At 40.6% G+C, this 17748-nt stretch overlaps 2 protein-coding genes across 2 annotated transcripts in view; both read left to right on the plus strand.

The window, feature by feature from the left end:
- LOC135089169 (cell adhesion molecule Dscam1-like) overlaps window positions 1-8824 on the plus strand; it is a 181000-nt gene extending 172176 nt beyond the window's left edge. The window contains exons 16-21 of the mRNA XM_063984467.1: window positions 2078-2287; window positions 3152-3293; window positions 4681-4820; window positions 6856-6987; window positions 7762-7908; window positions 8651-8824. Of these exons, the coding sequence (XP_063840537.1) occupies window positions 2078-2287; window positions 3152-3293; window positions 4681-4820; window positions 6856-6987; window positions 7762-7908; window positions 8651-8697 (818 nt within the window). The 3' untranslated portion in view covers window positions 8698-8824. The remainder of the gene's footprint in view (window positions 1-2077; window positions 2288-3151; window positions 3294-4680; window positions 4821-6855; window positions 6988-7761; window positions 7909-8650) is intronic.
- Window positions 8825-11048: 2224 nt separating this feature from the next.
- On the plus strand, window positions 11049-13595 carry LOC135089170 (cell adhesion molecule Dscam2-like). Its single transcript, XM_063984468.1, has 2 exons — window positions 11049-11252; window positions 13445-13595. The coding sequence occupies exons 1-2, from the start codon at window positions 11075-11077 to the stop codon at window positions 13585-13587; spliced, it is 321 nt and encodes a 106-aa protein (XP_063840538.1). The 5' UTR covers window positions 11049-11074; the 3' UTR covers window positions 13588-13595.
- The last annotated feature ends 4153 nt before the right edge of the window (window positions 13596-17748 follow it).

Raw genomic sequence — 17748 nt, forward strand, 5'->3', positions numbered from 1 at the left:
GTGAATGAAGGCTGCACATTCTCTCATATTTAGAGAGAGAGAGAGAGAGAGAGAGAGAGAGAGAGAGAGAGAGAGAGAGAGAGAGAGAGAGAGAGAGAGAGAGAGAGAGAGAGAGAGAGAGAGAGAGAGAGACGAAACGACAGTGCAAGAAAAGGACAAAATAAGTAAGCATGAAGCATACAAAATACATAATGAACAGTACAGAGAGAGAGAGAGAGAGAGAGAGAGAGAGAGAGAGAGAGAGAGAGAGAGAGAGAGAGAGAGAGAGAGGGGCAGGCAGATAGAAACACAGACAGAGAACCCCACAATGAAATCCTCCACCATATTCTGGCGCCCTATCATAAATGCACCTCAGTAACTTTTTCCCTACCTTTCCTTCATTTCCATTATTCCATCTTACCTTCCTTTCAAACACTAAACCGTGTATGAATATGTCATTGTTTACGCCGGAAGCATCCGGGCAGGTAATGGACAGATGGAAAGACGGTACTGTATTGATGCATTCGCCCAGAGAGAGAGAGAGAGAGAGAGAGAGAGAGAGAGAGAGAGAGAGAGAGAGAGAGAGAGAGAGAGAGAGAGAGAGAGAGAGAGAGAGAGAGAGAGAGAGAGAGAGAGTGTTTGTGTGTGTATATACCATAAAAACATCTTTTCCCTCCAACCTGTTTTGCAGAGAGAGAGAGAGAGAGAGAGAGAGAGAGAGAGAGAAAGAGAGAAAGAGAGAAAGAGAGAGAGAGAGAGAGAGAGAGAGAGAGAGAGAGAGAGAGAGAGAGAGAGAGAGAGAGAGAGAGAGAGAGAGAGAGAGAGATTGTGTGTGTGTAGGAGTATACCATAACAAATGCCTTTTTTTATTTTCTCCATCCTTTTTTGCATTAAACCATAAAACTGTTTGCAACATTTACTAAGTAAGCTTAAGCCTCAGCATATACCAGGAAAGACCCAGTACCTACCTGGTGGTGGTGGTGCTGATACCTGTATTCATTAGGCAGGTGCCCTCCACGCTCCGCCTCACCATTGTAAACATGTGCAGACTCTAATCCAATAACACTTCATACGGAACACGCTCACACTTTACAATTTACATACGGAGCTGCTTAGAAAAGGTTAGGTTAGTTATGCGTGGTGATTCTGGTTTTATAAGTAGTAGTGGTTGTTGTGGTCATGGTGAGGTACGAGTAGTTGTAGTAGTAGTAGTAGTAGTAGTAGTAGTAGTAGTAGTAGTAGTGGTGGTGGTGGTGATGGTGGTGGTGGTGGTGGTGGTGGTAGTAGTAGGAGGAGGAAGAGGAGGAGGAGTTGTGGCGGTGATGGTTGTTAAAGTTGTAATATGTTTGTATATGAGGACGCTCGAAGCGCGCACACACACACACACACACACACACACACACACACACACACATTACATCCATAACTTCATTTAATAATAACTACATGATAGGGAACAATCCTTCAAATTAAGATCGAGTGAAAAAAAAAAAATAGAGGCCTTATTATATATACACAGGTCCATCTCCCCTTTATTAATGCATAACTAAGGAGGAATTATGGAGGTAATCCCGCTTATTAAAATGGAAAGAGGTGACGAGGGATCTCCCAAGGGCGTTCTGATTGACATATAGGTCAGTTCTACGGCAGAGGTGCCACTGAGGTACTAAAGGCGTTGATGGTGGTGGTGGTGGTGGTAAGGTGTGTGTGTGTATGTGTGTGTGTGTCTTGCAAGTATAATTGGATCTGTAGTAGTAATAGTAGCTGCAATAGTAGTAGTAGTAATAGTAGTACAAAGTAGTAGCAGTAGTAGTAATAGTAGTAGTAGTAGTAGTAGTAGTAGTAGTAGTATTAGTGATTTCATATTATATTTAGTACTTATAACTAATTTCAACCTCTTTCTGATCCCCATCATCCTTTATCTTCTCTTCTTCCTTCTTCTCCGCTTTCTTCTTCTCTTCAGTTCTCCTCCTCATCATCATCCTAATTCTCCTCCTCATCCTCCTCCGCTTCCTTCATTCTAGTCCTTCTTTTCCTCCTCCTCCTCCTCCCAATCATTCTTTTATCAATATTAATACCAAACAACTTTATCCAACAGACCAGCCCGGCCAGTATAGCCCTATCCTTGGGGGCGGCATGGGGCTCGGCCTGGGTGTGGGCGCGGGTGTGGGCGTTGGTATGGGCGTGGCGGAGAACGGCAGCCTGGTGGTAGTGGGCGCGAGGGCAGAGGACGAGGGAAAATATCTCTGTGAGGCGGCCAATGGAGTGGGTGGCGGACTGTCTGCCTTGATCGATCTGAGTGTTAATGGTAAGTGTGTGTGTGTGTGTGTGTGTGTGTGTGTAAGTATTTGCCTATTTCTACTTTTACAAGATTCTTTCAGGCTTGTAATGCCCTGCCGTCGTGTGTGTGTGTGTGTGTGTGTGTGTGTGCTGAAATCAACTGCGGGCGAGGCTGTTAATCCACGTTCATGCTTTGTAACTTCATAAATTAGACACACACACACACACACACACACACACACACACACACACACACACACATTCAGAACTGTTCCTAAACACAAACAAGCAAATCACCCTCATTAGCACATGGTACTAATTGTAATCATACCTGGCCCCTTCAGAGTAATCACTGAGGGCTATTGCTAATTACCAACCATGATGAAGGTACCTTGTTTACCTGGACTAATGAGCTAATTCTCTCTGATCAGTTGCTCTAATTACCTGGGGGATATTTTGTAAGCGTGTTGCCTCTCTGTTATATTTTTTTAAAGGAAAATTGCATACTAGATCACAGCCGGGAGAGTTTCATTGGAGAGTTATGTAGTTTTAGCACGTATTCCTTTTCCTCTCTTTTTTTTCTTTTATGTGTGTGTGTGTGTATATGTGTGTGTGTGTGTGTGTGTGTGTGTGTGTGTGTGTGTGTGTGTGTGTGTGTGTGTGTGTGTGTGTGTGTGTGTGTGTGATTTGCTGGTGTGTTATTGGTGTTGGATGTTTATTCGTCAAGGGAGTTTATTTTACCATCCCCCCTCTCTCTCTCTCTCTCTCTCTCTCTCTCTCTCTCTCTCTCTCTCTCTCTCTCTCTCTCTCTCTCTCTCTCTCTCTCTCTCTCTCTCTCTCTCTCTCTCTCTCTCTCTCTCTCTCTCTCTCTCTCTCTCTCTCTCTCTCTCAGCACCCCCGAGATTTGATCCAGGTCTGCAGAGGACAGTGTCAGTAAGAAGAGGCTCTCAGGCCACTCTCACTTGTCACGCCCACGGGGACCCGCCCATTACTCTCCTCTGGCAGGCCACCCACACCAACGCCCACGACAGAAGGTGAATGCCTGATTATATTCTAGTGTCTCTATGTTCCAGTAAAATTTTCTTAGATATTCCCGGGATTTTTTTTCTTTTTTGCGGTGGGGACAAATGTTTTTTTTTCTGTTTAGTTTCTCTCTCTCTCTCTCTCTCTCTCTCTCTCTCTCTCTCTCTCTCTCTCTCTCTCTCTCTCTCTCTCTCTCTCTCTCTCTCTCTCTCTCTCTCTTAATAAACGTAAGACATCGTTCGATTTTTTTTTGTTTTCTGGTATTTTTTTAAGTTTTTCAATTTTTTTCGGTTTCATTGTTTTTTGTTTTATTCGTGTAGATTTTTCTTCCTCGTATCGTTCTTTGTTGTGGTGGTACTGGTGGTGGTGATGGTGGTGGTGATGGTGGTGGTGGTGATGGTGGTGGTGGTGATGGTGGTGGTTGTGATTGACGGATGAAAGTACACAAATTTTCAAAGTAAGGTAGTAGATGTTGTTGGCTTCTCTTGGTGTGTGTGTGTGTGTGTGTGTGTGTGTGTGTGTGTGTAATGGGACTCAGGAACCGCGGCTGCCACGTACAGACAAAACACGGCGCCGCTAAGCCGGTCACAGAGGAGGGAAGGAGAGAGGGAGAGGAAAAGAGGAAGGAAAGGGACATGGAAGCAGAGCAAGAATTGTTTCGTATTACTGTCCTAGAAAACGTAAATTTCTTGTTGTTTTCTTTGTACTCTCCTTTATTATTATTATTATTATTATTATTATTATTATTATTATTATTATTATTATTATTATTATTAGTGGTAGTATTAGTGGTGGTGGTGGTGGTGGTAGTAGGAGTAGTAGTAATAGTAATTGTAGTAGTAGTAGTAGTAGTAGTAGTAGTAGTAGTAGTAGTTGTAGTAGTAATAGCAGTAGCAGCAATAGTAATAGTAACCATTTCTTTCATGTATATATTTTACGTGAGTATTATTAGATTAAGGTAGAAATATATATAACACTGTATTTCTCAAATTACATTCCCTCTTCTTTCCCTCATTCTCTCCCTCCCTCCTCTGCTCTGTCCTAATCCACTCCTTTCCTTCACCCTCATCCCTTTCTCTAACCTGTGTTCTCTCAACCCTTCCTTGTACTTCATCCTTACCACATCGCCCTTCTAATCCACCTCATCCCCTCCACCTCACCCCTTTTAATCTACCTCATCCTTTCCCTCATCCCTTCTAACCGATCTCGGATACGTCAATCCTTCTACTACCTCATACTTTCTCATTCCTCATCCCTTGTATCTCACCCCTTATAATCCACCTCATCCCTTCTACCTCATTTCGCATGCCTCATTCTTTTTATCCTACTTCCTCATTCCTCCACTTTTCTCTACTTGACTTCCTGCCCCTTTCGCCCCTCATTTTGTGTCCCCTTCAGCGTGGTGCGGGAGGTAGCTGGCGGCGTGAGAGGAGAGCTGGTGATCCCGTCAGTGAAGATGGAAGACGCGGGTCAATTCACCTGCACTGCTTCCAATACTTACGGCACGGACGCCTTCGTGGTGACGCTGGTGGTGCAAGGTACTGTGATGGTGGTGGTGATGGTGGTAGGGGTGGTAGTATTTGGTAAGATTCTGTTCATTTCTTATTTTATTGCCTACTTTTGTATTCTTGTTCCTGATTGCACGGCGACTTAAGCAACTGGTTTCTTCCTTTTCTTTCTTATCCTTTATTTTTTTTTCTCTTACCCAAAACTAACTTCTTCACATTATAATTTTCATTCTATTCTATCTCTCTCTCTCTCTCTCTCTCTCTCTCTCTCTCTCTCTCTCTCTCTCTCTCTCTCTCTCTCTCTCTCTCTCTCTCTCTCTCTCTCTCTCTCTCTCTCTCTCTCTCTCTCTCTCTCTCTCTCTCTCTCTCTCTCTCTCTCTCTCTCTCTCAAGGCAATATACTGCACTTGTCTATTTTCAGGAATTTTTTTCTATGGTGAATGCCAACAAAGAAAATTTAATATTGTTCCTAAAATTGAGTATGTGTGTGTGTGTGTGTCTGTGTGTGTAAAGTAATAATGATAATAATAATAATAATAATAATAATAATAATAATAATAATAATAATAATAATAATAATAATATTCGGTTTATTAATTTAGCAGCCTTACAGCTGAAAATCCACATGTTACATACTTATATACTAACTTACATACTACATCTAAACCTAAGGAAGTATCTTAAAATATGATACTGTGGCTGCCAATACTAGTATTCTAGTAGACTAACCCCTGATGGTCAGGCCACCCCATGTGTATTTTTCTATTCATAATTTGATCCTCTTACCTAGCAGCGGGTCACAATTCCCGACTTACAACAGGTGTACCTAATCACTGGTAGGTGAACAGGGGTTACAGTGCAAAGAAAGTCTGCCCAAAGACTTCTGACGTGACCCGAGACCCTCCCGATTGTGAATCGGGAGCTCTAACCACTTTGCTACCACGGTGTGTGTGTGTGTGTGTGTGTGTGTGTGTGTGTGTGTGTGTGTGTGTGTGTGTGTGTGTGTGTGTGTGTGTGTGTGTGTGCAACAATGTTTGTATTCTTATAACTTAACGTTTTCTTTGCCTATGAACCTTCTCTTGTTTAATTTTTCCATTTTCTTGGTTTATTCGCTATTTTCCTTCTTATTTTTTTTTTCGTATTTATGTTGATTCCTTTTATTTTTTTCCTTTCTGTCTTTCTTACTGTTAATGATTATTTTCTTATTATCTTTCTTATTTTTTGTTCGCGCCACATTTTCTATTTCTTTTTTTTTTTTCATTCATTCGTCTTCCTTACTCTCTTTTTTCCTCCTATTCTTCACTAAGACATTTTTGTCATTTTCTTTAATTTTATTCTTCCCTTACTCTCTCCTTTTTTTCATCTTTATATATATATATATATATATATATATATATATATATATATATATATATATATATATATATATATATATATATATATATATATATATATATATATATATTTTTTTTTTTTTTTCCCTCCATTCTCCACACTTTCCTTTTCTAATTCTCTTCTTATTTTTTCTCTGCTCTTTTTCCTATCCCTCTTTCTCTCTGCATCTCCTTTCCTAGTTCGTTCTTTTAATTTAATCTTATACTTACTCCTTTTCCTCTTTCTCCTCCTCCTCGTTCGTGTCATTCTCTTTTTTATCTTTCTTTCTGTTCCCATTCTCTCTCTCTCTCTCTCTCTCTCTCTCTCTCTCTCTCTCTCTCTCTCTCTCTCTCTCTCTCTCTCTCTCTCTCTCTCTCTCTCTCTCTCTCTCTCTCTCTCTCTCTCTCTCTCTCTCTCTCTCTCTCTCTCTCTCTCTCTCTCTCTCTCTCTCTCTCTCTCTCTCTCTCTCTCTCTCTCTCTCTCTCTCTCTCTCTCTCTCTCTCTCTCTCTCTCTCTCTCTCTCTCTCTCTCTCTCTCTCTCTCTCTCTCTCTCTCTCTCTCTCTCTCTCTCTCTCTCTCTGTCCTTTCCAGTACTCTAATTTATTCCCTTTTTACCTCCTTCTCTTCCAACTTCTTTTTTTTTTTTTTCTTTTTTCCTTCCTGCCTTATTTCGCTTTCTGTGCCTCCGTCAGATGTGCCGGGCTCCCCTCATGGCCTAAGGGTTTCTGAAAGAGGCTCCCGCTATCTCACCGTCTCGTGGCTGCCTCCCGTCACCTCACACACTCCCGTCCAGACGTATACTGTCCAGTACCGTCCAGTGAGAGGTGAGTACTCTGCGTATGACAAGACAGGACAGGATGGGACAAGAAATAATAAGTACAAACTAGAAAAAAAGTGATTTAAAAAAAATATATATTGAAAAAAAAGACTGAAAAAAAAAGATATATTAAGGAATTGGTTCTCAAATAGAGTGGTAGATGAATGGAAGAGTCTCAGTAATCAGATTGTTAGTGCTGAGTTTTTTCCTTTGATAGTTGATTGTTAATAGTGAAATAGTTTGTGTATTTTGAGGCCTAGTAACGTAAAAAAAATCTAAAAGAAGTACTGGTATTGACGTCACTCCTCGACATCGGGGCTAGTATTCTTAAAAGTACTGACTCTCATAATGAATGTTTTTCATAGGCATCAAATGATTGGTCGGATTCTCGTAATGTTCTTTCTTAATATAATCAGTGACCAAGAATCCTAGTCAAACTGTCTTTAGAGTCATGAAAATAACACTCTTGAAAATCCTCAACAACTTCCGTTAGAACATTCAAACAACTTTCATTAGAGACTGTTAGAAAACCCAAATAGCTTCCATTAGAGACTTAAAAAACTCCAAGAATTTTCATTAGAGACTGTTAGAAAACCCATGTAACTTCCATTAGAGACTGTTAGAAAACTCCAAGAACTTCCATTAGAGACTTAAAAACCCCGACAACTTCCATTAGAGACTGTTAATAAACCCCAACAATTTCCATCAGACACTGTTGGAATTGGCAAGACGAACCGAGACACTTTTAGAATCTCTCTCATTATACTCTCTCCTTCTTCAGGCTCATGGGGTGAGGGGGGAGGAGGTGGAAGTTGGCGGGGAGGTGACAACAGCCCGACTGGCACCTCTTGTCCCAGATACCCAATACTTGGTCAGGGTTCTTGCCTCGAATTACCTGGGTTCGTCTCCGCACTCCGAGCCCCTCCAGGTAAGTGCATGTCTCTCCTCAGCAACCTCAAAGTCAACCTCGCTTCATGTTCCGGATCGGTGAGTTTGTGAGTCGCGCGAATGTTGCAAAATATATATGATTACACGGAGACGTAATTAATTTCCAGGTATTTTATCTTTGTCCGTGTGTTTAGGTGCTCTCAGGTGCATAATTAAGGTTCTTACCATGCCGACTGAACTTAAGAACATGATTAGACGTAAGCTGCGTGGAATCTAATTAATGTTTATTTTTTCACCTTCCCCCCACCTGTTTTCCTTTGCTGCCTCTCGTCCTTTCCTTATTTATTCATATTTTTTGTGTTGGTTTTATCCTCTCTCTGGTATACTCTTGTTTTGTTTTCTTCTTTTTCCTGGTATGTCTCTCCCTTGTTTTCGTCTCCCTCGTATCCATCATTCATGCCTCTCCTCCGTCATTCCGTGTCTTTCTCTTATTCCCCCTTCCCTTCACCATATGAATTCTTCACCTTCTTTTATCCCCTCCCGTTTTCTCCCCTACTCCCTTCCTTGTTTTCTCTCGCTCCTTCCGTAACATTTTCCTTCCTTTATTCTCTCTCTTTTGTGTCTCTCATTCTCCTTCCTTCATCCCTCATTTTTTGCTTCGCTTATTTTTAACTTGTGTTTCCTTTGTATCATCTTCCCTCCGCACTTTTCCTGCCTTTATCCTCTTCTTCCCTGTCCATCTCTCCTCCTTTCTCATACGAGCCCTTCTGTCCCTCCTTCAGGTTCGAACCGAGGGGGGAGGCTCCGTCAGCAGCTCCTACGGGCGTGAGAGCCGATGCCCTTTCCGCCACCAGCCTTCGTGTGGCATGGGACGCCCCTCCCCCACACACCCACCACGGGGACCTGCTTGGGTACAACGTTGGCGTCAGGAGGCATGAGTGAGTTCCGCCCATTTGCTTTTGTTAGTTTTTTAGTCATTACTGTATTTTACTTATGTACTTGTGTGATCTGATTCAGTATTCTCTTGTTCTTTTTTCTTTCGGTGATTGTTCTCTTTTTTTTTTTCGTCTGTGTGTTTTTATAATAGGTCTGTCACAATGTGGGCATATGTGGATTAAAGTGACTCCTTCCATCTACACTGTGGTCTATTATCGTCTTCACTTATTTTTACGTATTTTTACCTTGTTACGTATTCCATTTCGTCTCGTACCATTATGGCCTAAAACTGTCAACCTACTTATCTTTTTTTTTTTTTTTTTCTCGTATTATTTGTTCTGTTTACCTCAATCCGTCACCTGCTGTCGATTCCTGCTTCTTTAATGTGTGTATGTTTCTGATACCTCACCTTTTTGGCGCCAGTTATTTCCTTTACCTGCTTCCCTCTCCTGTTCCCCTCCCTTAGTACTCTCACTTGTACATATAATCTTCTAGACCTCTTTTATCAGTCTATCTGTGCGTTTGTGTGTGTGTGGGAGGTGATTCTCTGTATGTATGCTTGTCTTTCTCTTCATTTATCTGTCTGGTCCGTCTCCCTTTTTTTTACCCAACCTGTATGTGTGGGGGGAGAGAGGTGGCTATCTGCCTGTCTGTATATCTTCCCGTCGATCTGTCTGGTCGGTCTCTATGTCAGGAAATTAATGTTTGTTTTTCAGATTTTATCTAGTTAATATTTAAAGTTTCATATGCATATCTATTTTTTTGGAGGAGGGATGACGTGCCTTTTATGCAGTTAATAATTAATTATATTCTTATTTTGCGTTTGATGTTTTATTACCGGTTAACGGGGCCAAAGTAAAAATGTTATTGGATTCATATTATTTTTGAGACTTTCATAACATGATAAAATTGTTATATATGTTTTTAAATTTTTTGTCTTTCTTTCTGTCTTTATTTCTATCTATCTGTCTGTCTTTTACTTATCTATCCATCTATTTATCTCTGCATATTTATATCTATCATCTCTCCACTTATCTCTTTATCCATCCATTCATTCATCTATCTATTTATTTATCTATAGGATTTGCTTCCATATTTCCGTCTATTTTGCGTCTTTCTTTCCTTCCTTTCTTTGCCTTTCCTTTCTTTCTTTCCTATGAGCTAATATTATATTCCTTACGTCACTCTTTCTCTTGTTCCTTCCGTCTTATCATTTTTTTCTACCTGTATAATTTGCCTTATACCTGTGCTGAAGTGAAGTATTTAAAATGTGAAGTGAATTAGAAGTAACTCATGTGAACAGATAGGATGCTGTTTAGAGATGACATGTTTTAGCTCTTTCACGTGCCATCTCTCAACTTTTCACCCTAACCTTTTTTTATTTTTTATTTATTATTATTATTATTATTATTATTATTATTATTATTATTATTATTATTATTATTATTATTACTATTATGATTATTATTATTATTATTTTTATTATTATTATTATTTATTTATTTTTGTTTTATTTTTTTTATTTATTTATTCATTTATTCATTTATTTTTTTTCGTATCGACTTACATCATGTATCCCGACAAAAGTTGAGGTTATCTTAGAACGTGTAAGTGGTATCCAATTTTAGTAGGTTCAGGTACGAAGGAGGAGGAAGAGAAGGAGGAGGAGGAGGAGGTGTTGCAGGAGGAGGAGGAGGAGGAGGAGGTGTTGCAGGAGGAGGAGCAGGAGGGAGAAGGAGAAGGAGGAGGGTAGGAAGAGGAGGAGGAGGAGAAAGAGAGTAGGAGAGAGAAGAGGGGAAGGAAGAGGAAAAAGAAAAGGAACAAGAACAAGAAGACAACGGCTACAACGACGAAGAAAAGAAGAAAAAAAGAACAGCAACAACAATACTAACTACAAGACTACATACACATTAATCCAAGAAAACACACACACACACACACACACACACACACACCACACACACACACACACACACACACACACACACACACACACACACACACACACACACACACACACACACACACACACACAACACACACACACACACACACCACACACCTCGACACGCGACACGATACAAAACACTCCACATCCACTAAACAGAAAAAAAAAAAAAAAACGGGAAACTCAAGATTTAGGAGAGTTATCAAATTTCTCTCCATCAGGTTCTCGTTTCCCAGTCGTGTATACTCGTATTTCCCTCACCTTTCCTGCCTCCCGTTTCCCTTTAGGATTCTCAGTCATTTATCTTCCTATTTTTACAGCAATGGGCGGTGAGGGCGGCTATAACTTCAGTCTGGTTGGCGTGGGGAGCAGTGTGGGCGGCCGAGAGGTGGTGAACGGACTGCGGGCGTGGGTGCAGTACGCCGTGGTGGTGCGGGCGTATAACAGTCACGGTGCGGGGCCTCTTTCGCAGCCCGTTGTGGTGCGCACATTGGAGGATGGTGAGTATTGCTTCTGTTTCCCTATCTTGATGTCTCTGTTAACCTATCTGTTGGTATTTTTAATAGTGCTTCTGTCTCTGTTCTTGTATGCGTCTCCTTGTTTTCGTTGTTTTCCTTCTGTTTGTATTCATTACTTTATCAGTTATTGCTCTTGTTATTGCCTCCGTCTCTGTTTTACTTTGTCGTTGTTTCTGTTACTTCCAGTTTTGTGAGTGTCCCTGTTGCTGTTTTTCTTCTGTTTGTATATGTTACTTCATCTCTTATTATTGCTCTTGACCTCTGTCTTTGCGCTACTTTGTTATTGTGTCTTACTACTTTTTTGCCTCTATTTCTAGCTTTGTTACTTCGTGTATCACGGCTTCTGTTGCTTTTCTTGCTCATCATTTTACTGCTGTGTTCTTCCCTTTTGTTCCCTACGTCAATATTTCGTGTTTTTTTTTTTTTTTTTTTTTTTGTGTGTGTGTGTGTGTGGTGTGTGTGTGTGTGTGTGTGTGTGTGTGTGTGTTCGCTTACTCATATCTTTCCTTATACTGTGCTGTTCCTTCTCCCATCTTCTTTGCAGTTATTGTTTTGTTCTCTTACTGGTCATTAATCTCGACGATTCTCTTCATTATGTATTTTGTATGCTTTTGATGCTTATTTTGTTCTCTCTCTCTCTCTCTCTCTCTCTCTCTCTCTCTCTCTCTCTCTCTCTCTTCTTCTCTAGGTACTTTTCCGAAGCTATGTTCGAGCTGTGATCTTTTTTGTCCCTGAGCAGCACAAGAACCAATGAGCCATGACGTAATATCAATCAAGTGTTGCTTCCTGCTTTCCTCTGAGTACCTTGTTCCTTGTTCTCCCTTCACACGTATTTCCCTTGTAATTAATTTCCTCTGAGGCCAACTACTCTATGTTTCTCTACAGGACTTACTTTATGTAATTTATTTTATTTTTTTTAATCATTTCCCTTCTTTAGTAGCTTTCCGTGTGTTATTTCTCCCTTCTCTTTCTGGTGAGTATAAGTGTCTTTCCATCATAACATTCCATCTTTTATTCCCCCTGTACTTATATTTCACTGTTTTACTCTGCTTCTGGTAATAAGCGTGGTTTCCATTTCCTTGAAGAAAGAAAAAACTCCATGTAATGTTCTAATTATCTCTCACCTTCCTTTTATATATATATATATATATATATATATATATATATATATATATATATATATATATATATATATAGTATATATATATATATATATATATATATATATATATATATACATATATATATATATATATATATATATATATATATATATATATATATATATATATATATATATATATATATATATATATATATTTTTTTTTTTTTTTTTTTTTTTTTTTCTCCCTACGGTCCATTTATTATTCATCCTTAATTTCAGTCATCCCATCTCAATGACTGCTGTTTAATGAATCTGACATTTATTTCAAAACAACTATTGTAATTAAACAATAACAAAATTCATGGAACAAAACACTTCAACATAATCTAAACATTTACTTTTCAGACTACAGAGACACGTGCACTTACAAGACTCACACTTCAAATTACTTATCCCTTTGTATCCATGAATTATCCAGTTTCACGCGGCACGCCTTAAACACGCTACACGTCACTAACACTGATACTAGTCCTGCTTCAACCTGAGTTTTTCGAACCACTTTTCACTGTATTTTTTCATATGTTCTCACTGCATTCGATACCAAAGGGAATATGATACTAGTCCTGCTTCAGTCTAAGCTTCCCTCTCACCTTTCACTTTGTTCTTTTATATAATCCCCCTGGAGAAGACCTATATTCGAGACGTAATGGAATATAACTCTGTAACACTAATCCTGCGTCAATCTAAGTTCTTCTTCCACCTTTCACTGCATTCGTTCATATATCCTCCTAGAGAAGATTCGAGTCATAAGTGAATGTAGACAAAAGCAAAAATACTGTATTCTTTTATATATTTTCCCTGGAGATGATCTTCATTCGAGTCGTAAGAAAGTCTAACACTAGTCCTGCTTCACTCTAAGTCTTCCTACCGCTTTTCCTAGTTATTCGGCTTTTTTTTTTTCCACACACAGTATCACCGAATACTTATTAACGAGACTATTGATTATCCCTCTCTTCAGACCGCCCAGTATCTTCTCTCTCAAGGTCTCTCATCGCCCTTGTCTCCGCAGTGCCTTCAGCTCCTCCCGTGGGCGTGGAGTGCAGCGGGGGGCGCTGGTGGGTCTTCTCTGGTAGTGAGGTGGGCGCCGCCGTCCCCCGCCCACCACAACGGCCTCCTGCAGGGCTACCGACTCACCCTCACCCGACTCGATGACTCTACTGGTGGGTGAAAGAGAAAAAGAGAGAGAGAGAGAGAGAGAGAGAGAGAGAGAGAGAGAGAGCAGAGAGAGAGAGAGAGAGAGAGAGGAGAGAGAGAGAGAGAGAGAGAGAGAGAGCGGGGGTGATGGTGTAGACAGATAGACAGGCAGCCAATCAAAGAAGACGAAAAAAGGAAACAGACAGAAAAGATAGATTTGAGAGACAGACAATCACAAACATAAACAGGCAAACAAACAGACAAACCAAAGAAAAAGAAAAAAAATAGACAAAAAAGATCAGAAAGAAAAAGAAAATCAGAAATAGACACAAAGACTTATAATCACAGACAGACAAACACAGACAGAGAGACATACAGACAGACAGACAGACACAGCCAAGGAACTAGTAGCCAGTCATGTAAAACCGTCCGGAGCATAAAAACTGAATGAAAAACTGCATGACTGATGAATTGGGACCTGAGAGAGAGAGAGAGAGAGAGAGAGAGAGAGAGAGAGAGAGAGAGAGAGAGAGAGAGAGAGAGAGAGAGAGAGAGAGAGAGAGAGAGAGAGAGAGAGCAAACCAAACTTCATCACGCCCCACAGAAAAAGTTGACGAAATTTCACGAATGACGAGCGGCAGGGAGGAGAGTGTGCGGCGGCCTTCGAGCGTGGACAAAACTACTCTGTGACTGTTGCGGCGGTCACCAGAGCGGGCGTGGGCCTGGCGTCCCCCTGACCTGACCTGCACCACGAGGGGAGGACGGTAAAGGTCACGATTGTTGGTGTTCTTTTAATAATTAGCATATTTATTTATTTATTTATTTTTGTTCTTTTTTGGTAAATATTTTTCCCTTTTTTTTATTTATTTATGTACGTGACTGATTTTGTCTTTTTTTTTTATTTGTGTAGATAGTGATTTTTGTTTTTACTTCTATTAGTGTTTATGAAGGTCTGTTTTCAGCAATTTTGTGCTATTTTTGTGCCTAAATGTCTGATTTTCACTTTTTATTTATTTTATTTTACATTCCTGATTTTAGACTTTTTCGTTGATATAGATTTATAGTTTCCCTATTTCTCTCTATTTTCGTTTCCTATTTTTTTTTTGTCACTTTTCTGTAGTATAAACGATTATTTTTTCTTTTTTTTTTTTGCTTCTCATTTTTCCCTCATATATGATTCCTCTTCCTTTTTTTTTTTTTTTTTTTTTTTAAGTTAGAAATGGCAAAAAATTACTGAGGCGTATGAGAGCTTTAGCTAATATCTGCTCGGGAAAACTGTTCATGCACAAATGTTTTCATGGGTGTGGAAGTGTTTGAAGGGAACGTTTGTGTTGGTTTATGTAAATGTTCACCAGTTTCCGTATTAGTTTACTCGCTCTCTCATTTCTTTGTTCAGGTTGAGTTTTGTCATTGATATTGGACTGGGATTTATTTGTGTGTTTGTGTGTGTGTGGTTATATTAACTGTAGTAGTCATTGTAGTAGTAGTAGTAGTAGTAGTAGTAGTAGTAGTATAAATTTTGTTGTTGTTGTTGCTGTTGTTGTTATTGTCGTTGTTGTTGATGTTGTTGTTGTTGTTGTTGTTGTTAGTTGTTGTTGTTGTTGTTGTTGCTGTATGTAGTTTTCTATTCTTTCTCTTTCTTTTTTCTCGCCTCCTTCATTCCTTCCCTTCCTTCCTTCGTTCGCATCCTTCTTCCTTTGTCTGTTTCCTCCCTCGCTTTCTCCTCTCCTCTCTTTCCTCATTTTTTTTTCTCCTCCTTGCCCTTCCTCCTCCTCCTCCTCCTCCTCCTCCTCCTCCTCCTCCTCCTCCTCCTCCTCCTCCTCCTCTAGTCACCATCCTTACCTTTCACCTTTCATTCACTCAGTGGCGGGTGTGCCTGGCGGGCCTTCGGGTGCTCCAGTCTTCCCGGGGACGTCCGCCGTTTTGACGTGGCTTCCCCCCCCTCATCCACCTACTGGTCTCCTCCTCGGCTACACCCTGCACCACCGCCCACCGCATGGCCGCACGCCCACCCAGCACTCGCTCCACGCCCAAGCCAACGTGCATATCCTCACCCACTCTCACCCACGGCACCCACGAATTCTGGTTAACGGCCAGGACGCGTGTGGGTGAGGGGCCCGCCCACATCAACTGTCAAGCTTACGATGATGGAGCAAGGTGAGGCTACTGATGGTGAGTGATGGAAGACATGGTGGATGACTGATGAATGAATGTTTTGAGTGGTAGATGAGTGATGGATGACAGGTGCATGGCTTCGTGGTATGGAGGAGTGGTGGATGGTTTGATGGATAGCTTGGTGGATGAGTGGTGGAGTGGTAGTTGTTTGATGGATGACTAATGGATGAATAGTGGATGGTTTAGATGAATGGTGGATAGTTTAGATGACGGCATGAGTGATGGATGTCTTCTTTTTAGGGGATGTTAACAGATCAGTTTGTCATAGAGATTTAACCAGTGGATGATTCAAAGGAAAGCTAAATAGAACAAGTTGCAGGTGATGTAATGAGTCAGGTGTCAGTGTGACTTGACGTAATGAGTGAACTGACTGTTATGAAGTGGAGACGTTGACTTATAAGTGAATGGAGTGAATAGAATGGGCTGGTAATTGGCTCGCATTAAGTAGACTTGAAATAAATGAACAATGAGCTAATTTTTCTTTCTTTCTTTAATTTTTTTTTATGCAAGAGGGACACTGGCCAAGGGCAACAAAAATCTAAATAAAAAAAAATGCCAACTGAAATGACAGTCCCATAAAAGGGTCAAAGCAGTAGTCAAAAAATTGATGCTTAAGTGTCTTGAAACCTCCCTCTTGAAAGAATTCAAGTCATAGGAAGGTGGAAAATACAGAAGCAGGCAGGGAGTTCCAGAGTTTACCAGAGAAAGGGATGAATGATTGAGAATACTGGTTAACTCTTGCGTTAGAGAGGTGGACAGAATAGGGGTGAAAAAAAAGAAGAAAGTCTTGTGCAGCGAGGCCGCGGAAGGAGGGGAGGCATGCAGTTAGCAAGATCAGAAGAGCAGTTAGCATGAAAATAGCGGTAGAAGACAGCTAGAGATGCAACATTGCAGCGGTGAGAGAGAGGCTGAAGACAGTTAGAGGAGAGGAGTTGATGAGACGAAAAGCTTTCGATTCCACCCTGTCTAGAAGAGCAGTATGAGTGGAACCCCCCCCCAGATATGTGAAGCATACTCCATACATGGACGGATAAAGCCCTTATACAGAGTTAGCAGTTGGGGGGGGGGGGTGAGAAAAACTGACGGAGACGTCTCAGAACATCTATCTTCATAGAAGCTGTTTTAGCTAGAGATGAGATGTGAAGTTTCTAGTTCAGATTATAAGTAAAGGACAAGACCGAGGATGTTCAGTGTAGAAGAGGGGGACAGTTGAGTGTCATTGAAGAAGAGGGGATAGTTGTCTGGAAGGTTGTGTTGAGTTGATAGATGGAGGAATTGAGTTTTTTGAGGCATTGAACAATACCAAGTTTGCTCTGCCCCAATCAAGAATTTTAGAAAGATCAGAAGTCAAGCGGTCTGTGGCTTCCCTGCGTAAAATGTTTACCTCCTGAAGGGTTGGACGTCTATGAAAAGACGTGGAAAAGTGCCAGGGTGGTATCATCAGCGTAGGAGTGGATAGGACCAAGAAGTTTGGTTTAGAAGATCATTAATGAATAATAAGAAGAGGGTGGGTGACAGGACAGAACCCTGAGGAACACCACTGTTAATAGATTTAGGAGAAAAACAGTGACCGTCTACTACAGCAGCAATATAACGGTCAGAAAGGAAACTTGAGATGAAGTTACAAAGAGAAGGATAGAAGCCGTAGGAGGGTAGTTTAGAAATCAAAGCTTTTTTGCCAGACTCTATCAAAAACTTTTGATATGTCCAAGGCAAACAGCAAAAGTTTCACCAAAATATCTAAAAGAGGATGACAAAGACTCAGTAAGGAAAACCAGAAGATCACCAGTAGAGCGGCCTTGACGGAACCCATACTGGCAATCAGATAGAAGGTTGTGAAGTGATAGATGTTTAAGAATCTTCCTGTTGAGGATAGATTAAAAAACTTTAGATAGGCAGGAAATTAAAGCAATAGGACGGTAGTTTGAGTGATTAGAATGGTCACCCTTTTTAGGAACAGGCTGAATGTAGGCAAACTTCCAGCAAGAAGGAAAGGTAGATGTT

The sequence above is a fragment of the Scylla paramamosain genome, chromosome 32 (genome assembly GCF_035594125.1).
Source record: "Scylla paramamosain isolate STU-SP2022 chromosome 32, ASM3559412v1, whole genome shotgun sequence".
Taxonomy (NCBI): domain Eukaryota; kingdom Metazoa; phylum Arthropoda; class Malacostraca; order Decapoda; family Portunidae; genus Scylla; species Scylla paramamosain.

Coding starts and splice junctions, on each gene's coding strand:
- LOC135089170 (XM_063984468.1), top strand. CDS start 11,075: ATGGGCGGTGAGGGCGGCTATAACTTCAGTCTGGTTGGCGTGGGGAGC. Junction 11,253..13,444: donor GGTGCGCACATTGGAGGATG/GTGAGTATTGCT, acceptor TTGTCTCCGCAG/TGCCTTCAGCTCCTCCCGTG.